Here is a 25,320-nt window from a genome sequence, read left to right as displayed (position 1 = left end):
AGTCTATTAAGCGTGCTTGAATGTGCGTTGCGCCAATTTCGTTGGCCGGCAGTCGCTCGCAAGCAGGTGCGTTGTGCGCGCGTGCGTCCGCCATATTTGTTAAACAGCTGATTTCGCCGCCAACGCGATCTACATTGTTCGATTTAGGTAGCGAAGACGGCGAACCACAGATAATTTACTACTGAACAAAGTTTTGAAGTGCTCACACGGAAATGAAGATGACAGTTAATCGAATAAGAGTCGTGGTGCTTGGGAGCGCACGCTGTGGCAAATCTGGTAAGAAACAAAATACGTTTTTGGATTTACTTCATATATGTATGCACTTAGGAAGCAATTATCATGTTAAAGTTTAATTCAAATCGAGCGGTATGGGTTAGAATATTATATTCAAACGATGTAAAATACAATAAAAACAGGTTTAGCGTCTTGGACCCGAATGCCGAAATCAATTCTCTAAAAGGCCCGAAGATAATGTTCCTTGTATGATTCCTTGATTTATTTTGAGAACGCCCCGAGCTTACAATTAGGAATATTAATCTAATTACATACCGCTTTTGGACTGTTTTTTAAACAGATGTTAAATCGTCGGCTGGTCTTTAATTGGTAAAGTGGCGGTTCTTAATTACATCAAACGTGAACCTATTTGTAATAAAACGGCCTTTTATGAAAGGTAATAGAATAAATCCTGTTTTATGACTATTTCTCATTTTGCTTTTATAATTAATTGTTATAATTTCTAAGCGGGCTCTTTCATGCTAGATCCTCCTTTTCTTAAAATAAGAACTAAAGATACGCAATGTAAGTAAGGTGCGTATGCGGAACTCTTTGTTGTAGATTAAAATAATTATGATTAATATATACGGTTTAAAATGTTGGGTGGCGTTGTATTTCCATAATTACCTACTGGTGGCAGGGAGTTTACCGGTGCCAAGATGTCTATAGGCTCTTGTCTCTTAACAATATTTAAGAAATATGTGGGCGGCGTGTTTGAAGATCAGGAGTGAAGGATCAGGAGTGGGATGACACAAAATATCCCAAGGGCCCGAGTATATTTTTTTTCCTTTTTATTGTTTTAATGTTAACTTTTTAATTAATTTGTTAGTATTAATATGTTCTCATTGAAAGGGTGAGACTTCCACTTAATATTTTAACTTTTTGTTTTTTACTTGCTCAGATTGTTGAATGAGCTCTCGGCCCATCTGGTGTTAAGTGGTTATTGGTGCCCATAGACATCTACAACGTAAATACCGCCATCCTCCTTGTGATATAATTTCTAAGGTCTCAGTATAGTTACGACGGCTGCCCCACCCTTCAAACCGAAACGCATTACTGCTTCACGGCAGAAATAGGCAGAGTGGTAGTACCTACCCGCGCGGACTCGCAAGAAGTCCTACCACCAGTAAGTAGTAAATGCCGCTACTCACCTGGAGACATGAGTTCTAAGTCTTAATTCTATAGAACGATGGCTGCCCCACCCTGCAAAGTGGAAGGCATTCGTGAATATGTATTAAGTACGTGTTTCATTACCTGCGAAGACGTAACAAGAACTATCCGGATTTACGGTTTTAAATGTTGGTAGAACTATCCTAATGATGTAAACGACAAACAGAATACAATTTGCTTAGGTGGACAGACAAATGAACTGGCTGTGTGATACTGGTAATAATAAACATCAACAAGTCTAGCACTCCCACGTGGTGACATCAGGAGGTGGAAGCTGTTCTCCAATCAGAAAACAGAATGCGTTTGTGTTTTAGAAGAGAAATAGAAATTTCTGGAAAACGCCTGTTCGCACATTCGAAATTCAATATAATATACATTTCAAATACACATTACCCAATGTCGGATTTTGAAATGGCCGGATGTGGGCCTGTTCTCACCGGTTATACTGTTAGTCTGTGGTAAGGTAAGACCCTTTTTACAGAATATGACGATGGTGGCTACAATTTAAAAATCATAACTAATTAAATCATGTGCATATTTCCGTGATATGGTATTTTCGTATTGACAGCAAGACTTCTGTGATTTGTCCTAAATAAATATTCGATAGGGACACACAGAGCTTTTTTAGTCCTATAACTTATAACTAGGTTTATCTTTACTAATATAACCTACTATACTATAGCCTACTATACTACCATCATCCGGCTTCCTATCACGGTCTAGCGTGCCCCGCGCCTTGGTTCCTCCCCGCACAAAGCGGGTGGAGCCCGAAAATTCTTAGGGGGCCTGGTCACGGATGGGACCCCGGTTGCGACCCCCTGCTCGGCAGCAGCGGCGGCTTTCTGGGTAGTGAGGAGAGCTTTGCCTCACTCTCCCCGTTGCCTCCTTCCGCAAGATGGTGCACTCGCAGAAGTCGAGCATAGCCTTCCAGGACTCGTTGCTGCCAAGCATCGACGCCACGACGTCAGGCAGCGACAAGTCTGGTCCTATTTTTGCGACCAGGACACGGCACTGCACCTCCCAAGCGGGGCAGACAGCGAGCATATTATTATGCTCCACCGTGTCCAGGTCGTGTCCACAATAGTGGCACCTTGTCGTCGGCTCACCTATCCAGTGCAGGTACTTTTCGAAGCATCCGTGCTCGGTCAGCACCAGCACCAGACGAAAGGTGAGGCGTCGTCCGCCACGATTCACCCAGTTATCAAAGACCGGCTAAACCGCCTCGACGGAATCCTCCGAATCAAATTAAAAATGTTCAAACGTTCCAAATATGTCATACACAAAATGTGGTAGTTAATTGCTGAGGTAGGTATGGGATCTTTTCCGTTATACGTCGTTTAGAGTTAACCAACAAAAGCGAAATTTTATACTTGTAACAACAGTCACTTGACTGACCGGTTTTTTTATTAGCTGACTCTCGCAGACTAGCGGCTTGTTTATACTTAAATGCAGCCGTCGTCGTGGTATTACCATCGATGCTAGAATGCTGCTAACTCCGAGCATTCGACGTAATAAAACTCGTGCGTAATATTATTATGAATTTCGGAAAAACCGTAGAGGTATATAGGTATACTGAGACCTTAGAACTTATATCTCGAGGTGGGTGACGCATTTACGTTGTAGATGTCTATGGGCTCCAGTAACCACTTAACACCAGGTGGGCTGTGAGCTCGTCCATCCCTCTAAGCAATAAAAAAAATCGATTTCAAGTTTTAAATTGGACAGTAACATTAATGAAGTCAATTTATTGGCTACCTTACTAGGTCCTCGGCTGATCTGTGACAGGAACAAAATATATATCAGAAACTGTTTAGAAATATGGTGTTTTCTTTGCTATCGAATTTCCCATGTTATCTTCACGACTTGGGCCATTTCTAGATACGGCTTTTTTTTTTTTTTTTCGGGCTCCTACGAGGTCCCCGCGCATAGGGGGCGCGCGGGGTATGTGAGACTCAACGATCTGCAGGTGTTGAGAGCAGATCGCGGGCCCACACACTAAACGACTCCCCTGCACTCTTACATCCGACGTCCGATCTCCGTCCGGGGTCAGAACCCGGTCAGAGTAGGAGGGTTCCCGCGGTCAATACTACAACCAGACACGCGGCGCCACCCCGAGGACGCCCGACCGACGGGTCGTCGAGGCGATAGTCGACGACCAACGACGTCTGTCTCCGCGGTACGGCGGCCCTACCAGGCTGCCCGGGCGATGCCGCTGGTGTTCCGGAATAGCCCGCTGGGCCAGAACCAGCCTGCCGGGTCGGAACGCGATACACCGCCGACCGGGGTTTCTAGATACTGCTACCACAACCCTCATCTCATTTGATGGGATGCCATATTTTCAACCTAGACCTGTGAAGTTATCATCGTACCTATTTTTTGTTTCATTTTTTTTTAATTGCTTAGAATTGTTGACAAGCTCTCGGCCAACCTGGCGTTAAGTTGTTACCGGAGCCATCATAGACAAATACAATGTGATTGCTGCCCCACCCACCTTGAGACATTAGTTCTTAGAACTAAGGAGAACCACTAATTGCGAGTTTGATTAAACGACGTTATTCCTTCACCGTGGAAGTCAATCGTGCACATTTGTCTTAAAAGAAAGATCGATATTTCACAATACTATTCCACACTCATGTTCACGGTGTGAAGCCACATGCGCTTTTGTTATGTTTATGGTCTCCGCCAACCATTATAAACCAGGTAGACAGTGAGCTCATATATTCAGCTAAAGCAATAAAATAAATCTTCGTTAAAGTCGTATAGAAAAGCCAAAAAAAAGCTATTCAATAGTTCTCTAACAATTCTATTTGAACGATAATGACCGTGTCTGCAACGGTACTCAGTGTGAAGTTTCACTCTCCATAACAAAGTAGGTTACATCATCTTAAATGACGCGGTAAACATGCAGGTACATACCAAGTCTCCTTAGAGAGTCAGAATGTTATCATTGTTGGAATTCCGCAATCATATTCGTGGAAACACCTGATATTGATACACATAGACGTTATATTATATCAAAGCGTTATTATAACAAAAAAACACTGATAACCGAAGCCAGTGAAGGTGACGCTACTCGGAAAATTAACAAAGAAATTGCATGCATTTTCTTCGCGTTAGTCACCTCTATTTAGCTTAAAAAAAACAATGAGAGTACATTTTCATCATGTAAATATTCAATATATTTACAATCATAGTTCTGTTGTTTTTGTTTTTTAAATGTTATCATTTGAAATAAAACGGACTAATTAAAACATGAAACTTGTCAGTCAAATGACTTCAGTAACACGAAAACAGCGGAAATTAATTCTTTATTTGTTGGCACGTGAATAGGTAGACAAAATTGCCAAGGCTGAGGCGAGATAGATGGGTTACAAATTTAATAGATAAACACTTTAACAACTAATAGAAATGGAACAAAAGTTTTGTATTTTAAGTTGACTTTTTGACTTACATTCTAAAGAATAACTCTATACTATCTGGACAACAATGACAGATAGCTGCGTTAGTAGAGTGCAATTTTTCTTCTTACCAGGCCTCTTCTAAGCTTTCGTTACACTTTATGGCAGTACAGGTCTACTTTAAAATCAGTATTAAAATAAATCTTAGCGGTAGGCAGCGTATTGGCTGTACCGAGATTGATGAAATTAAGAAATCACTAATAGCTCTATATTGTTAAAATATTTCTTTCAAATGAGCCTAACGTCAGTTATTCTTTAGAGTTAATAATTTAATATGTCTAATGGTTTATAATAATACTGTTCATTTAAGTCTTTATGCACTTAACTCAATTTCGACAACTAACCTAACTTCAGAGATGAGGTCAGACATTAGGGTAACGCCTAACTTATGTATTCAAACCAAAATTTATTACAATTCCCTAATTATTCGCTGGTAGCCTAAGGAACTATTCTAAATGCTCGTGGATGGGTACGTGAATTCACGGGATCGTGATCACGGGGGTAGTGATTAAGCTCTTACAGGATTCTCGGCAAATCAGTTTTTCTACGGGTAATGTGAGACTCATCTTCAGAACGTTTTCTTGTGGTGACTGTTATAGATTCTGAGTACATATAAGTCACTAATTGAAAGTCAGTTACTAGCAAATATCTGCTTTACCTTTTGGGTCTAACCCAAGATCGGATCAAACTTGAGTCCAAACTTCATGAGTCATTCCAAGGCTTAGTTTCTCAGCTTCTGTCGTATCGTATCGTACATCACTATAGAAGATCGATGGATCAAATACCAACTCAGTTTCATGGACATACACCAATTAGAAGATTGAATTGGAAGATTTTTTACTGTCATCGAAGCCAGCCTAGGATGTGGTACACCTGATAATGAATGGCTACCGTCACTAATGGACATCGGGAATGCCAAATGTACATTGATTAATTTATTAATTTGCTCCTATTTAGTGATCAGAGAGTTTTGTTTACTAATAGTTTGTATTTCACTTTAGTATTTTCGAGGAATAGATAATTTATTAGTAGCTGTCCATAACTGCAGTGTTCGTAATCTATATTATAATCCCAATTCCAATCCTGTGGCTCGATTCACTTAGGAACTTCGACTTCGACTCAATTAGGAAGCTATGTATCAACTAAAATAATACCCATGTGAGCGTTTTTATGCTTGGATCTTTGTTTTTTAGGTAGAAAACAGTTAAATGGATTTCGATGACATTTTATATAAAGGTAGCTTATAATCTGGATTGACACATAGGATGCTTTTTATTAAGGTCAATGAAAGGTATTGTGTAACGCCAGGTCTATCGGCTATAATAAATACACAAGTAGGCGTGTTGGTTCGTATTTTTTCGTACCAATAGTTCGTCCAATTTCATACCAATTGATCGATAATCGACTGCTAGTGGATCAAACGGACCACAAAGTGACCCAAACATTTCGTTAAATCGGGAAAAAGGCAACGTTTTTCCATCTTGATTCTTAATTACAAAGTTTTTGGAAGCGACAACGGGGATCAGGTCTAATAATAAAAAAATGCTTTGGCTTGGTACATATTAAATGGTAATTTCCAGCCAAATCTCAAATGAAGTATGAGAATGAAAACAGATTTAGTGTAAGTATGCGAATGATGTTTGTAGAAGGTGAACACAGCAATTACTCCTCACAAGCATGGCGTTTGAAGCTTCATAATGGTACAAGTGTGGGAGGTGACGTGCTCCGACAAAAATCTAAATAAATCAACGGATAATATAGTATTGAAAAAGTCTAGTTCTGGTGGGACCATAAATAAACCTGATTGAGAAATCATAAGGGATCATCTGAAATTGGGTCATGCATTGAAGAATTGTAAATTTATCATTTACGAGGTATCCGCGTTGTTATGATTCGCCTAGGATATGTTATAATTGCAGTGCTCATACCGACTTGAAGTTGTAGATAAAGAGTTTTCTGAATCACGAAATTCGAAATACTGTAAATTCGCGATTTTAGGTTTCAGTGTTTTCTGAAATGACTCAAAGTTGGTTGTAAAATTAGATCAGTTGAAGAACTATACAAGCCAGAGAAATACCAGAATGTGATTTAGAGGCTACGAAACTGTACGCCTATGCTGGAAATAATTTCTGATTTTGGTATTATATGTATATTATTTTGGTTTCTATTTCGACTTTATTCATTCGTTAATTCGTATTATATTCGTTCTCCGTCTCAGGGGAGAAGTTAAATACTTTATTATATTATTATCTTTTCCTGCCTCTTACAACTAATACTTAGTAAGAAAATTTGCTTGAAAATGTAGATAGCGTTTTATATGTTTTTAAAATACAGCCTTAATAATTGACATAAAAAAATACCGATTGTGTAATGAATTTCGAAATTTCAAAACGATATTAATTCAGTCACATAAACACGTTTTACCAGGCTCCTTATATTCTTAAATTTTGTAATTAAAGAATGTTTTGGTAATAAAAAATTAAAACAGTAAAAATTTTAACATTTATCGTCAAGAAGAACACACATGAGCGTGTTTTAAATGTATCGAGTGATATTAAGCAGAAAAACTTCTCGCTAAAACTAGTACCAGGATGCATTGTGAATTTGCCCGGGTGTTCCTGCTACTTATATTCACCGAAAAATTCACGTTGTGAAGTTCCAGTCGGTGTATAACATCAGGTGGGCTATACATATTCACGTCAATATGCAAAAAATAGGGCCTCCGAATACGTCTTACTTGATTTACAAACAAACAACGTTACCGTATATTTTTGTTACTTAACGCAGGCATGCATAGTAAATTGTTGTAATTGAAAAACAAAGACACAGAATTTAAAATTTCACAGTTCTGATATTTTGTAAAATGTACAGTCTCGTACAAAATCCTTTTGTTTGTTTGTTTTGCGATAAGTCATCTAATAGGATAGCGATAAGTTACTTATACGCGATACACTTTTTTGCTATATAATTTGATATTTGTGTTTGTTTATCTTACTGACTCAAAACTCCTTATTCAAGACTCCTTAGGGAAGATTTTTGTCATAGTACGAGCTTTAAGTTTTGCGTGAGTGCTTTTCCTTCATCTGTTTTGTTGGGTTTTGGTTTACTAAAACAGAAAAACTTATTACTTACCGGTACCTACTTTACTAACAAAAAATACTACATTGCCATAAAACTGTGGTTGGCTTACTCCACTTTTTGTTTTGAATCGCATTGAATGAAAAGATGCGATGGTACTGCGGTTCAAATTATTTAGTAATTTATTACTGGTGGTACCTCTTGTGAGTCCGCACGGGTAGGTACCACCGCCCCGCCTATTTCTGTCGTGAAGCAGTAATGCGTTTCGGTTTGAAGGGTGGGGCAGCCGTTGTAACTATACTAACATCTTAGAACTCATATCTCAAGGTGGGAGCCGGTATTTACGTTGTAGATGTCTATGGATTCCAGTAACCACTTAACACGAGGTGGGTTGTGAACTCGTCCACGCATCTAAGCAATAAACGAAATATAACAATAATAATTACCTATTTATTTATAAAAATACACAAAAGTAGCATATTTTAAGAACCACACCTTAAAAAACTAATAATGTGTTGATCAACGGTATTGTGATCCAGAGAGGTAGAGCTATTGCATTCTGTCTATTTTACGCAAACGCGTTCCGGTCTGATGCGTGGCATAGCGGCTTTTCAACTGGATCCTCTTGGTCCTAAATAATTTAATATCCGACAATTCGTGACTTTATTTACCTACAGCGATGAAAAATATTTCGTATTGACACGTTCATATTTCCGCCCTCGGTGTAAAACGCGATGTATCATTCCACGCGATGAAAGAATTATTCGTACACATTTTATGAGTCAGAAGTCATTAACACTATTTACCCTCTGTATTTATGTTCGGGGACGTCTACTGTACTTGGGCTCGGTAGGCTGCGGTTTAGTTCTGTCTCTGGCATTGCTGACGTCTATGGGCGACGGTAATTACTGACCATCAGGTGAGCCGCATGCTGGTCTGCCAATAAGGGCAATAAAAATAAATTCAGCCCCGAACTTATAAACACGCTGTTTTATGTTTATTGGCGTAAATGGTCAGAAAGTTGTCACAACGTCGATGCCGCTAAGTACTTGGACATGAGACGCCGAATTCTCAATGTAATTGGGTTTTAATTATTTTTATCTTAAAATTGCTACACGGTACAGACTTGTAATTATTTTACGTTATAATTTTGCATATTTTTGTTAAAAATATATCTCATTAATATGAAAACAGTACAACATAAGGTAAGTAGTTTTTTATGTGCATGTTTGAAATAATAAATTTGCGTATTTTATTTTAGTCTTCGTCTGTACTTGACTGTGATACGTTGCAGCTGTAGAAAATGTGAAGATTATGCCAATTACACTGGTGTTCATGACTGCAAGAGGTCTTTGCCCATAGCTCGGTATTACAAGATGAGATAAAACGATTTTTCTATTCTCGTTTTCAACAGAATCTTTGAATATTTTATTTTATTTTTTATAAATGCTGGATCTATTTTTTTTATTTCGGTACTAAATGAAAACTCGCATGAACATAATAAGATTCAATTTAGTTAGTAAACCTATGATTCTTTTGAACTTTTGCTTATTACCTACCTATTGTTAGTATAATAAATGATAGAATCGTTGAAAGTCTATCGTTGAGTGGTGAATACATAAAATAAATAGATCGGTTGATTTAGTTAGCATACGTGGTAATCGATAACGGTGGAGTTTACACAAACAGTTCGATCGTGATAATTTGTTGACGGCTTTTGTTATTTTTTTTTTTTATTTTTTTTTTATTGCTTATATGAGTGGACGAGCTCACAGCCCACCTGGTGTTAAGTGGTTACTGGAGCCCATAGACATCTACAACGTAAATGCGCCACCCACCTTGAGATATAAGTTCTAAGGTCTCAATTATAGTTACAACGGCTGCCCCACCCTTCAAACCGAAACGCATTACTGCTTCACGGCAGAAATAGGCAGGGTGGTGGTACCTACCCGTGCGGACTCACAAGAGGTCCTACCAATTTGCACTTTATGTTTTCGTCGTCCGGGTGTAGCTGGAATTGCGTCTTAGGCTATCAGCGAATAGGTAAGGAAAAAAAGGATTCATACCCAGAATTTTTCTGATACTATGAACACTTTGAATTTCAATATTGTTCTCATTTTTTATACTCGAGTGCAGAGATTTATCTAGTTGTGTGAACTTAATAAATAAATAAAAAATATGACACTTTATTTCCACATTGTAAGTACGTATTGTATAAAGGCTAAAAAGAGACTTTCTTTTGAGAAATAAACTCTATTTATTATCCATTAGATTAGCATTATAATCTTCATTATTACGTTGTTTGTATCATTACCCTAATCTTGGGAACGGCCTAAACAAATTATGTATGTAGATAGTCGATAATCGGAACACGTATTCACTACAATACCGTCACCGATCTTGAGACATGGGGATCACAGTTGTTGGAGTCTCAATTGTAATTTAATAACGGCTGTTTCACGCTTCAGGCTGTAACGCACGGCCGTTTCTATTTTCATTATATTGGCAAACTGATGGTAACAATAAGCCTAGTAGTTGGAAAATTAAAAAACGCTTATAATCCGTTACAAAAAAACGAAGTCGACTATATTATTTTAATGCTAAATTATTGAAATCCTTTTCTCGACCATTGATTTCACATAAATTAGGTGGCGTAACCTGATAAAACAAAATTTATAATACACAAATTTACATGTATCCGATCGGTGTTACGTAACAAAGATCAAAACAAATTAATGTAACTACAACACAATAAATCATTTATTATACATTTATGAGTCATTTTACATAACAGATATCGCTAATCGCCAATTAATATTAGTTAGGAAACCGTGAAACGCTACCATTTGATTTACAAATGGCCGTCTCAGATACTCAATAGAGAATATATAAACAATAACTCAGCGAAAGCTAACAAGTGAAATTGATTTATGGGTATTACAAGCGCAGATGTCTTTTTTCGAAAATGTTTTAATTTATTAATGCAACAATTATATATTCGGTTTATTAACATTGTCAATTGTTAGTTTTGTTTCTTGTCGTATTATCGATGAAAGTTTTTTTCTTATTGAATCCGGTTCGTTCGAAAGTTTGTTTTTCACATTGTGCATTAAAATATGCATCCAAAACACATAATAATATGTTTTTTAAATTTTCATATAGACACCATCGAATGCTATCATCACTCATCCCTAAAAACGGGACCCTATGCTTACTATAATACGCTAGGAAGGCTAGCACGAGTAGGTTACATCACCCTGCCTATTTCTGCCGCGACACAGTCATTGAGACATCGATCTAGTGTCTCAAGGTAAACAAAGACCAGATGCGCGGTGAGCAAATGTATTGATTAGTTTGTTTTACATACAGTTTCTCTGAAGTTTTATGTAACAAATTAGATCGATCTATTCGAAGTCTGCCGAAGCTTAAACTCGACGAAGGTAATTATTACCCGTCCGAACGTCATTTTGAATTTACTCATCGTGGGCGTGAATCTTTTCAAATGTTTGTTAGTATCCAGTATTTTTAACGCGTTTAAATAAAGAATTGTGTGCTATTTTTATCAGCCAACATTTTCAAATATTATGAATTGGAGTTTAAATTTGAATACCCAAGAGTTTTCGGTGTTGTGATTTATATTAAAACGTTTACAAGTCTAATTCCGATGTTCTTTAATGAAATTAAAACATTATATTTTATAAAAAAAATGTGGTGCTTCTATCTATTCCAAATGATTCTTGTTCACCTAATAGTTGTCTGGAAGAGCTGTTGTCTCTTAGCGATCAGACCGCCAATTGTACTTTTTTGTATTTTACCTATGGCATTGTTTATTTAATTTTTTGGTGTATAATAACGAATACTCTATCTCTCTCTCTCTCTCGTGATTAAAAAAAATTAGGAAGAATACTAAAAATATGCTTTAAATTCAATAAACACATATTAAATAGATTTAACCATGATTAAAGTATGAGTTATATTCCGTACGATAATAATCCCCAACAAATGTATTCAAAACGTATCAGTTAATAAATAAAAGATGAGGATTAATAGATAAATGATGGTATACACATTAAAAATGTTTCTCATTAAAAAACTGTTCTACTAGGAACTGAATGTTCAAGTAAATTATCCGATAGGCCTCTTATTACACAATTACTGCAAGACAAACAATCAATCACAGCTGACTGCGTCTTGATTTTGTGATTATATAGTTAACTTAAGCCTCTTTACCCGGAGGCTGAGCTCATTCCGCTTGTGCACTTAATGAATATACTCATAATATACATTTATAATTAATAAAAAATAAATAATTGCTCCGAGCAACAACCTATCCGTGGTTTAATGATGCAATAAACAATATTCAAATTTATCGCTATTTTTATTCGAATGTTACATAAAGCAATGTGGATTATAATAAAATAGATCCGTTTTGTATGTAAAGTGAAATGTTGCTGATGCATGTTCGGACGACATTTCAAACGCACTAACAATAAAATCAACGCGCGAGATTAATGTCTAACTAATTGCAATGTTCGTAATACCGATCATTATATAAAGGTGCTTGAGTTATCATATTATAAACGTAATATGAATTTTTAATTCCTGCATCACGGCTCCAAACAAAATACAAGAACATTAATCGTACCGAGAAAAACAACAACATTGAGTGGGTATCTAAGTTTGCTATTTGCCTTTTTTGGTTTATATGTACTCTTTAGGTAAAAAAAATTCAATTTCCGTTGAAATTCGTTGCTAATTAGGTAAAAACGTAAAACGCAAGCGGGTAAGCATTTTTAAGGTAATTATTTATGTACCTAAAGTGTACTCAGAAACTCCAAGATATAATTTAAAATTAGAGTAATTATAACATAGGAGATATTGTATATTTTGTTACGATAGAGGGATTATTGTTGGAGGCTTCTCGTGTTTCTCCAGGATAGCTGGCCGAACATAAGGTAGGGTGGGATTAGTAACAACTACCCGAGAATCGATGGAGACCTAACAGCTCAAAGGCAGCTAGCCACTTTGCGAAAGCATCTACTACCAGATTGGAATCGCGACCTGTGGAGACGATCGGATAATTAATTGGGCTGATATATGGGTTAGGTTTCGCGTTGAACTCTTCGACGAATTTCGGAGGTGTAAAATTTCTTCTATGTCCAATGCGTGATGAGATTGGAAACGAGGTCGCTTTTTCGAAGCTGTGCTTTTCGAAGGGATGATTTTGATCCAATACTTCCGGAATCATTGTCCGCGCGGTCTCGTCTTTTTTTGCTGTGGTGTAGCAGTCATATTTCCTGATTGAAGGCTGGTACAGTCCTTATACAATACAATTGAGACTTCGATCTAATGTCTCGAATTGGGTGGCAGTATTTACTTTATCATGTCGTCATCATAGTTCAAATCAATGAATACAACTTAATTTGCCCATATAAAAAAATTGGGAGTGTCAATATTGCGTAATATGCTCTTTGAGAGAAAATTTTAGTATTTTATTATCACACCTCCCGCCATCGGAGCAAAGTTTATCCATATTATATAAAGCCGCTGCGTTCATTAACAGTGCATTTCTAGAGATCTTTTCTGCCACATACCATTCGGCTCTGGAATGACCTCCCCAGTGCTCCTAGAGCGCTATGACATGTCCTTCCTTCTTCAAACCAGGTTTGTGGTGAGTACTCAGTGGTAGGCAGCGACTTGACTGTGCGTCTGGCATTGCTAATTTCTATCAACGTCGGTAACCATTCACCATCTGGTGGGCTAGTGTTCGTCTGCCTAAAAAGGCAATTAAAAGGAAATTGGGAATGAAATTAGATTTAAAATTTACAGAATAATTTCGTTAAGCAGGTTGGAACTATACAGTCCATGACCAAGGGAACGGTGAAGTAAAGTAAGATACTGTAAAGCATGCGAAACGTCGGAAATAATGTAACAAAATTAACAAATGCGAGATCAAACCGGTTTTTTTTTGTATTTATGACTCGCAAAACAGAAGAGGAGTACACTAAGTAGGTTGAATTCCAAGAACGAATATGTAACGAATCGTGCGACAAATTGTCTGAATATGATATGAGACGGCAGATGCATATAGCGCGTGGTCGAGATAGAGCTCATTGCTTTGGGATAATAGATCGAGAGCCAGTAAATGTCAACCGCGGGAGTATTACATTTATTTATAGTTAGCGCGTGCGCTGTTCAACCGCATGCCACGGCGGTGTGACTCACCCGGTAAGACGTCTGCCGGGACACCCGCTTCTACTCGCTTACTCACTCGTTACACGCGACTATCTAAATATTCGGTACGATAATACTCAGTCCTCTAAATAAAATCTGTGAAAAAATAGACGATTATTTTTATCTTCCACGGCCATTACGAAGGAATGTAAACAGTGGATGATGATCGAATCGGTTTAAAGTCAGTAACGGATATTTCATATCTGAGAACAGGAGCGAGATATATATTTTAACGCGGACGGCCTGATCATCTTTACTATATAATATAATATAATCTATACTAATATTATAAAGAGGAAAGATTTGTTTGTTTGTTTGTTTCGAATAGGCTCCGAAACTACTGGACCGATTTGAAAAATTCTTTTTCCATTAGAATCCGACATTGTCCCTGATGAACATAGGCTACTTTTTTTTTTTTTTTTTTGTGTGTTTTAATGTTTCCGAAGCGAAGCGAGGGCGGGTCACTAGTAATATTATAAAGAGGAAAGATTTGTTTGTTTGTTTGTATTGAATAGGCTCCGACAGTACTGAACCGATTTGAAAAAATATTTCACTGTTTGGAAGCTACACTATTCCCGAGTGACATAGGCTATAATCTTTTTTGAAAAAAAAAAAATAGGGATCCTTGCTAAAACTCCAATAATGTAACCCAAATTGTAAAAAAAATACCTGAAATAGTCTTTACATCGCGTGCTCTGCGAAAACTATTGATGATAGAATAAAATTATGTAGTACGACTTTTTAGAACACATTATTATTTACGAAAAGTGTCGCGACAACATATGTCTAACTATTATAGTTATGCCGCAATAAGTGTTCTTTTACTTAAAAAATAAAACAACGTCAAATGTCATTGAAATTTTTGTTGACCCGAGCGGAGCCGGAGCGGGCCGCTAGTCGTTTTAATAAGCGATGATCGAATCGGTTTAAAGTCAGTATCGAATTTAATTTAACGCAGACAGCCTGATTATCGTTTAATAAGTCATTAACTGTGACCTGGCCGTCTTCATTGTTAGTATAACTGATTTATGTTTATCTGTACAATAGGAAAAGTGGCACTCCGAACATGAAGCCTTCGTGTCTAAGCGTGTAATTAAAATAACGACCAGGTCAAAGATTTCACGGATATTCAGGTCATATAAAGAACATTGTGGTGTTTCAATAGCCAGGGGAAATTCTAATGAGTATGCTACATTGGGATCAATAATTAAGAGAAAGCGATTGAATACTCCCATTATTCTTACTGTAATTTATTTGCTCTACGGAGCTTTATAATAATTTATTCTATAAGTGAATTCAATTACTTCATGAAATCTGTTTTAGGTTCATTAAACACTGTTAATTACGACTATAAAAAAATTTGGCTTACAATTTTTGTAGTGCTATTGATATACATAGTTTATTGGAGTGTGAATGAAATGAAATTTTAAAATACTTGAAAATTACGAGAAAAACTTTAAAATGCAACTGATTCGAATTGAAGAGATTCAATGAAAGAGATTCCAATAACCGCGAGTGGCGTACATCCAGCTTGGCGTGTAGTCGTGTCTGTGATCACCTCAGTCGATGCTCTTAATTAATATTTAGCTTTTGCTACCGTATTCTCAACTGGCGACATCGGTTAAATTTCCTTACGTACCGTTATGGTCCTCGCTACCGGTACAATTCCAGTTTATTCAAGAAATGCGAGTACAATTTTTGTCTCGAACGAGTCTATGGTCGAAACGAATGATACTTTCATGCTGTGAGGTCAAGGCATTTCATTTATTTAAAAATCGCGACACTCTTCAGAATGTATTTAAGAATTTAAGCTGGTCAAATAAAGTTATGGCGAGAAACAGAACACCTAACCATTTAATGGTAAATCACAATATGAACAATTTTTACTGGTGGTAGGACCTCTTGTGAGTCCGCGCGGGTAGGTACCACATCACTGCCTATTTCTGCCGTGAAGCAGTAATGCGTTTCGATTTGAAGGGCGGGGCAGCCCTTATAATTTTATTATACTGAGACCTTAGAACTTATAATTCAAGGTGGGTGGCGCATTTACGTTGTAGATGTCTATGGGCTCCAGTAACCACTTAACACCAGGTGGGCTGTGAGCTCGTCAACCCATCTAAGCAATTAAAAAAAAAGAACCTAATTCAAAAAGAGAAAAATCTAAGTAACACAATTGAACAGTAGCAATAATTGGTCAAAATACTGTCTATGATTTGACAGACAAATTTGTATGGAAAGGAAACACTAAAAGGGCGTGGGTGTAAAATATATCTTTTCTGTTAACTTATATGAAGCACGCCCTATTTTTAATGGCAAATGATTTAATTAAATGAAAATAGACAATAGCTTTGCTTTGAAATTTATTATCTCCGTTTCAATCCAGCTAAATGGGGATCCGTTGATGTGTGCAACATATGATTTCGTTAGTGGAACTCATTCTTTGCTCCCTTTCGTCACTTCATCGCTTAACCCAGATTTATTGGTCGAACGCATTATCTCGTCTTGACAGAGTAACAGTTCTTGTGAATTACCTTGAACTGCTACTATCAGAGTACTAGTGAAAGTAATTTAATTAGTGCGTTTCATTCAAACTGCATGTTTGTCCTATTATGCCTGATAATAATTTTAGATCGAGATCTTAAACCACTCAAGCGTGATTCATAGGTTTGTCGAGTTCCTTTGGCTCATTCACCAGAATGACAAATAGTATAATATTTGAAGCGGGATATAGGCTACGGATAATTTGGTGCATGACATAAATCTGTATTTGCTAAGTGGAAGTTTAAGACCAAACGCCATTTTCTTAATAATATTTCAATTATTCTTCATTAGGCTTGGCGTCGTGTCGTCTGCAGTCATTTAATAAATTGGGTAATTGTCCTATGGCTTTTCAGTGGCTAGCACTATTCGTCCCCCAACAACAATTTCAAGAGCAATTTTTGACAACCGCGCTCTAGTTCATTTCACTTTGAAATATGTATGTAGTTTAGTTGTCAGCGGTTAGGTACTTCTGAAAGAAAAGCTGATTGATATCCATCCCAACGTAAATTATTTTTTAACGGTGTAAAATAATGAAACTGAATGGTATGTGTCGTGCGAAATCGCCTAAAGAATTCGGACACTAAAATAAATTAATTCAAACAATATCTGGGCGTGTAATGAATCAATGAATCTTGTATGCAAATTCATATTTATTCTTTTGTAAGGATCAACATGCGGTCGGTAACCAGGCTATGTATACACAAAAGGAAAGTCCGACAGCCTCGATAGATAACCGTGAAATTTCAATTAACACACATCGATTGTCTTGAGGCGGGAAGCCGAGCAATGGTTAAGAAGAGCGCATCATTCAAGATACCTCTGACCTCAGTCGCAATTAAATTAATATGAAACTAGCCAGCCAATTCATTCGGCTTGTCTCAAAACGCTTCATTACATTTTTAATACTCGATAAAGTTGCTGATGATTAAATCTTTCATCGCTGTTGTTTTTTTTTTCACACTATATTTTATGGGAGTCAACTTTAGAAATTTTTCACAACTCCACGATCGCTTATGCGAGTAATACTTTCCGCTGTATATTTATGTGAGTTTGCTTTATTATAAAAGTAGAAAGTTATATAAGCGTGTTCCAAAAGAGTTTATGGGTTTAAATAAATTAGAATAAAATTTGATTGCCGTGGCCGTGCGCTTCTGTAAGTCATTTAAATTTTAGAAACGTGTTTCGTAACTTGTTAATTGAATGGTCCTATTAATAGTAACGTGCCTTAACCTATTGAGTCGGTTCTAGTCTTACGCCCTTATCGAATTTCATTGCGCCAGTTGTTGATACCACTTGACACAAAACTTAGAACCGCACTATTTAAGCCGGTTACGAAAATCGAAGTCTATGTTTTTGTTCTGTCTTTCTATTACTATAATTTACATTTGTACTTTTGACGAATTGAATTAATGATAATAGTGCAACTTATCCCATTTTAATTACACCAGAACGACTCCAAAATTAATTCGGTCCACATCAAACGTTTCCCAAAATTTTCAATTAACCATAAATTTTATTATACACATTTAGTTTAGTTTATAATTGGAGTCTTGTAACTACGAATATTGTAACTTCAGCCCTTTGTGTTGCTTTCCCTATAATTGAACCTTGTAGTTGTAAATTCATTGAGGGATACAACTTTTGTAACACTTCTACTGATTGCTCGCTAATTGCGGCTTTCTCTGTATATCCAATTGATACGGCATGTTTTATCGTATAAGATAAAATGTAAAGTTCATTTATACACTTTCTATCTTAAAGCTGTGATGTTGGATTCGGTCGGTTAATATTGTTTATTTTTATTGTTTCAGCTGTTGTGGTTCGTTATTTAACAAAACGGTACATCGGGGAGTACAGTTCGACAGGCGGTAAGTGTTTTTCAGTTTGTATAAATTATTGACACAGCGTTTATCAATGTTGTCTGTCCCCTTTGTTCTTATCTTTTTAACGTTAACGCGCCTTGTTGTTCCTTGTCGTGCGATATGAACAAACTTTCCTTTTGTTTTATCTATTTTCGTTTTATTGTTTACTGTTTTGTTTTTATCACATTTTGAATTCTATTTAACGGCGGTCTATTTATTTGTTTCGCAAATAATTAAGGTATCCTGCGGTGATTATTTGAACACGTGCATCGTATTTAGAATCTATATATTAATACGTGAAGCAAAAACTTTGTACCCCTTTTTACGAAAATTGCGCGGACGGAGGAGTATGAAACTTTCCACACTTATAGAGAATATAGAGAAGAAGTGCACAATGCTAATATTTTTTTTAAATAATGCATAAAAGATACTATAAGTCAATAAAGAAAACATTACACACACTACCATGTATTAGACGCACACACGCATGTATACTATTTATTTATAGTCAAACTTTTGTTCTTGACGTTTGTAGTTAAATTGAGAATAGATTAAATATTGTTTGTCTTTGTTAATATTTTTCTGTAGTGTAGTCTTGGCGAAATTTGTGATTATAGAAGTAATAGTACATATTTAAAAATAAAATCGTAATAGTGTACAAACTTACAATTTCAATTAATTATAGTCGAATCTCGACTACTGTGGGCCACTAGTTTGTATTAATAGATGCAAATTTTCATATCTTGATGAAACTAAAGTTTCCAAATGTTGAAATTAATATGTTAATGTAATATAACGATTTCAAATAATAAAAGTAGGTTAATTTTTATTATGAATATTAAAATAATAATAGAAATTAGTGTGCAAGTACAGTACACTAAGAGTAGTTACAGTAACCCTTAAATGAAAAAGTAATGTATCAGCAAATTTATAGTTATAAAATATTGCTACCGTAATGTGTGTAATTTGTAGAATGTCAGTGTAATTTAAATATACGATATCGTTGAAGCTAAACCCATACAGAGGGCACTATCAGATGCCAAACTTTGAGTGCCAATGGGCGGTTTATTTGGGATATTGGCAAGCGTCGTGCCCGGAGTGCCAAGGCTTGTAGTATCGGCGCCTCAAACTACGGGCCGTTTACCTTTGTCCCTAACTAAATTCGCTGAAATGACCCATATTCTTTATCGGTTTTATCGCTAATTCTAAAATGATAATGCTTGTAAGTTAATAGCAGCAGAGATTAGAACATTTAAAAAGGTGATTTTTTTTAAATAAAAGTTTTTCGAAAATTGTTTTAAACATTATTGTTTTGTTTATTATTTTATTGTGTTTTGTTTTTGTTGTAATTAATAAATATTAATATCATGTTTTGCATACTACCGATTTTTTTATACGTTATTATTGCTTAAACGAACTCCGGGCCAAAGGAGAAACCCCATTTTGGGCCTAAGCGTTACACGAATGGGATATGTACCAAAAAATTCGTCTATTTTGCTTGATTAACCTATTGAAATCTTAGCTTCATTGACAATGGCCAAGTGTAGAAAATAAGTTATATTCAATTTTTTGTTTTAAACAATCTTTGTAAACATCTACAATACTTATTTCAATATACGTAACTAGCTCCACAAACGCGCGGATTAGAATTAGAGCATCCATAAAATAGGATCGATTTAGTGGAAATCGAGTGTAAAAAATTATTAATACTCTTTTGCTTTAGGATAAATGACTGTTTTTATAGGTATTTTAATCAATGTAAATAGAGTATGGCCATCGAATCGTGACACAACTACTTACAATGGCGGCAATTCAAAATATCTACAACTGACAACATCAAATATAGCATGAAAGGGTAGTTTTGCATTTTTATATTATTGTGACTATGCCATAGAAAAACACAAATGTATCAAATCGTGTTATGTTATCTTTAATGTTGCCAACTGAAGATATTTTGGATTGCCGCTATTTAGTTATGCCATGATTCGCTGGCCAGACTATAAACTTAATCTCATTGAATAACGTAACGTAAAGCACCAAAATCTACTAACAAAAATAATTAAAAGAAATAAATAACTGTGCCATTTAGTTATGACACGAAATCATGTCGGCAACTGCGGCAATTCAAAATATTTTCAACTGGCAATCTTAAATATAACATGAAAAGGTCGATTTGGTACTTTGAGTTTTTCTATGGTGTAGTTATATTAATAATTTTACTGGTGGTAGGATCTCTTGTGAGTCCGCGCCTCCCACCCGCCTATTTTTGCCGTAAAGCAGTAATGCGTTTCAGTTTGAAGGGCGGGGCAGCCGTTGTAACTATACTAAGACCTTAGAACTTATATCTCAAGGTGGGTGGCGCATTTACGTCGTAGATGTCTATGAGCTCCAGTAACCGCTTAACATCAGGTGGGCTGTGAGCTCGTCGAAGGGTATCTAAGCAATAAAAAATTAAAATAAAAAAGTCATGAAATAAAATGAAATGAAATGTGATGAGATAATATGGGAGCACGTAATGATTTATATTTTATATAAAAAAGTTATCATATAAATATAGTTTTTCATATAAAAAAGTTTTCATTAAAATTAAAATAAGACTGACCTAAAGGTCTTAGTTACCAGGTCATAAAATCCCTTAAAAAAATCATTTCGTGCGCAGCGCGTTTCGCATTACGTTGCTTTTAATTTTTGGCTTTCGTTCGTTTTCGTAAACAACCTAACGCGCGATTTCTCGTAACAGGTTCCATTTTTATTTTAAAGCAGCCTGTTGCTGCAACAGGTTTCGTAAAAAATTACTTATCTTTAGTAGGAAATAGCCTCAAAAATATCGTTTTTATTAAAATATCTCGAACAATAAACATAACCTAAAATGTAAACATTGTCTGATTTTACCAATTTGGCCATTGCTGGGAGACCTGAAAATTGGGCTCATGAAACCTTCTTAGGTATTGTAACTTATGCCCAAATTCTAGCACTGTAACGCCAGGCCCAAGTTTGTATGGATTTCGGGTTTGTCCTTTGTGTTAATTGGTTACGAAGTTCATAGATGTTAAAAACGTAAATGGCCTAATAACCCTTAGACATTAGTTCTAGATCTCAGTTTTATGCCTCAGTTTGATGCCCCGCCGTTCAAACCGAAACTTATTACTGCTTCACGACAGAAATAGGCAGGGCAGTGGTACCTATCCGTGCAGGCTCAAAAGACGCTTTATCATCAGTAAGACGCCCTACCCGTGTTAAGTATTTGATGAGATTTTTTTAACAGATTTTCTGTATCAACATCGGATCGCCTTCGATGGTGCCACCTCCGAGGTTGAAGTCTTGGATACTTGCGGTTGCGCAGTAAGTAAAGTTATTATTAATCTTCTTAGAATTAAGACGGGAGTGTAGTAACCGCTTTTTTATTACGCTCTATTTGTTTTCTGTTCAGAAACGTGGCTGTTTGGCGGAACATCTGAGGTGGGGTGACGCTTTCGCTGTCGTATATTCGGTGTGCGATCGAAGGTCATTCTTGGCTGCTGCAGAGCTGCTAGCTTTGTTGGAGAGAACGAGGCTTCCTGGCTGCACCGCTGTCACATTACTCGGAAATAAAAGGGATCTGGAACATGCTAGGTATTGTTTTGGAATTAATTAGTGTTTAGATAATATTTTTAAATATACGACGGTAGACGAATATGTGGTTTGAACGTTGCTATCATCTATGTCACTAAAATTGCCATTTCGACCATGAAAGAAATTCTATTGACTTACTATTTACTTGAAGAGTCTAGACTTATATAGGCAGCCGTACCTGCGGGCCTGCTAGCTCTTTGTTGCGATCTAATTAAGGCGCTGCTGGGCTACGAACATAACTCTTCCGAATGCCTCCTGAATTAATAATTGAAACTCAATTTATAAAGTATGTAGGTAGAGGAGGAAGAGGTCGACCGAAGAAGACATGGATGGAGTGTGTGAATGACGATATGAGAGAGAGAGAAAGGTATGAGTGTTGAGATGACAGCTGATAGAAGAGAACGGAAGAGAACAAATTAGCTGTGCCGACATCACCTAGTGGGATTAGGTGGAGAAAAAGAAGAAATTTTAAAAATTCTTGGTTTTGCGTGCAGGGTTATTAAAGCAGAGGAGGGTCAGGAGTTGTCGTTGCGGTTCGGTTGTCAGTTCTACGAGGTGTCCGCGGCGGAGTCGTGTGCGGGCGCGGCGCTCGCCTTCCACGCGCTGCTCCGAGAGGCGCGCGCGCTCGCTCTGTTGCTGCCCGCGCCCAGACGCAAGCTCGCTGCCTATTCCGTCTCCAAGGTAGGCTTCACGAACAAAGAGTCCACGGCGGAGTCCTGTAAGGGCACGCGCATTCGTTTTGTTGCTGCTATGCCCAGACGCAAGCTCGCGGCCTATTCCGTCTCCAAGGTAGGATTCACGAACAAAGAGTCTACGGCGGAGTCCTGTAAGGGCACGCGCGTTCGCTCTATTGCTACTATGCCCCGACGGAAGCTAGCTGTCATTCCGTCGTTAAAGTACCGTAAAATGATTTTAATCGAACTCTGCCAATAAATTGTAAAAAAAAAAAAAAACTGATGCATTAGTACTATAAAAATTATGAAATTCATATTACTTTTTTTTATGGCCCTTGTAGGCAGGCGAGCATACGGCCCACCCGATGGTGAGTGGTTACCGTCCCCCATGGACTTCAGCAATGCCAGGGGCAGAGCCAAGCCGCTGCCTTTTATACTCTCCACTAGCCTCGTTTGAAGAAGGACCTGTCATAGCGCTCGGGAAACCCCGATGATATCGATTAAATCTTTGATTGTTATTGATTTAAAAACTAATAGAATAATACGGACAATCGAATCGGGTCTGATAAGACGTATCTACGCAGGTGATCGGCACGATCCTCGGCCTGAGCAACAAAAGCGTGAGGAAGAAACGGCCGTCTCTGAGCATATGATGCGTCGGGTCGACCTCTATAGGATCTTGTTCGCTCCGTGACGGGAGCTTTGTTTTTATTTCTGTACAGAAACAGAAACCCTTTTGTTATCTCTGATGATGTTAAATCGGAGAGATTTGTCGACTGAAGGCTCAAGAGATTATCAATTATGGCTTGCGTAAGGCGGGAATGCATTGAGGAGGCATCGAAATGTTTACAATAAAGATTTTGATTTTTGTGTAAATAAATTGTATAAATAGTATTGCGTACTGTATTCGTTGATATTTAGATTTAAGTTTTAGCTCCGACTTCTGTTCATCATAATTTTCCCGATTTAAATATGAAGATTTAAGATATTCATTTGTATGTAATATGTAAGAATATTTTTTTTGCTAACTTGCTTTTGAAGTTTTATTTTCTAAAGAATACTACAATTTATATGTAGACATACTCATGTTTTTCATTGATTTGTATATATTTGATGGTCCTTTGAACTGTCATGTTTAAAGTTATCTTATTCCGTAATATTTTTTAAATAATAAATCCCAAAATGCTTCGCTGAATAGAAAAGTATGGATGAGTTTTGGTGTTTTAGTGCGAGCTTAATCGTTATTACGTTTATATAAAATACCCACCTATTTAACAAATTATAAAGGCGGTCACGGCCGATGTTTAATTGTTTCAATTTGGAAGCAACTCCAGAAGTGTAAAATAATGAAAACTACAGATTTAAAATAGGAAAAAAAATTAATCCAATTAAAAATAGAAATAAAGCAAAAAAAAACGGCGACATTGATGAAATAATAGGATGTTTTAAACCTATAGTCGGATTTGTAAATTACGTAAAACTTATGTACGTACGTGCTTGGATTGCTAGTATATTAACAAGACTTGTCACTATAAAAGCCGAGTTGCGTGTTTCAAAATTAAATACACAGTTAAATAGGATACTTATTTTCATACTCTTGAAAAAAAAACAAGTTTTTTCAAAAGTGTCGTTGAGTAGTCCAAAGTTATTAGGACCAAGAACACGTTTAAGTATAAACACAAAAATGAGACTGATCTGTGTCTATTAAAAAGAAATGTTAATGTTGTACACTTTGTTACATTTTTAATCTATTTTACGATTTCTTCTATTTATTCTGAATAAAATGGATATGTATACGAAGATTTTATATGTATTAAATAATTTATTTAAAATGTGATTTTATTGACATTTATCCTATTATTTTACTTTAAAAATGCTTTTCATTGCGCGCAATGGAACGCATACGAACTTCTACAAATACGTGACACGGGGACTGTCTTTGCTCTCCATTGCGCATACGGGCAATATAAAGCTCTTAAGCTGACAAGGTATTCATGCTTTAAGAAATGTAAGAAAATAGTAAATTATAAAAATTTCATAATACATAGACGAATGCGACAATTTATTTATTTATTGCTTATTTGTGTAGACGAGCTCACAGCCCACCTTATGTTAAATGGTTATTGGAGCCCATAGACATCTTTTTTTTTTTTTATAACAACTAAGAGGCAAACGAGCAAGACGGGTCACCTGATGGTAAGTGATTCACCGCCGCCCACGGTCACCAGCGTTTACGCCAGTGCGTTGCCTACCCTTCAGATAAGAATATGCTCTTTTCTTGAATAACCCAATGTCGCAGTTGTTGGGGAAGACCGCTGATGGCAACAACATAAATAACAACGTAAATACGCCACCCACCTTGAGATATAAGTTCTAAGGTCTCAGTATAGTTACAACGGCTGCCCCACCCTTCAAGCC

At 36.7% G+C, this 25,320-nt stretch overlaps 1 protein-coding gene across 1 annotated transcript; it reads left to right on the top strand.

Moving 5' to 3' along the window:
- On the top strand, positions 1-24,734 carry LOC101738811 (ras-related and estrogen-regulated growth inhibitor-like protein). The gene is made up of 6 exons (XM_004931043.5): positions 1-276; positions 18,566-18,622; positions 21,882-21,958; positions 22,047-22,228; positions 22,723-22,909; positions 23,487-24,734. Exons 1-6 carry the CDS (start codon positions 213-215, stop codon positions 23,553-23,555), a joined length of 636 nt encoding a protein of 211 aa, XP_004931100.1. The 5' UTR covers positions 1-212; the 3' UTR covers positions 23,556-24,734.
- The last annotated feature ends 586 nt before the right edge of the window (positions 24,735-25,320 follow it).

This window comes from Bombyx mori, chromosome 9, assembly GCF_030269925.1.
Source record: "Bombyx mori chromosome 9, ASM3026992v2".
Taxonomy (NCBI): domain Eukaryota; kingdom Metazoa; phylum Arthropoda; class Insecta; order Lepidoptera; family Bombycidae; genus Bombyx; species Bombyx mori.
The sequence above is the reverse complement of the archived record's forward strand: the minus strand, read 5'-3'. Positions and strand labels throughout refer to the sequence as shown.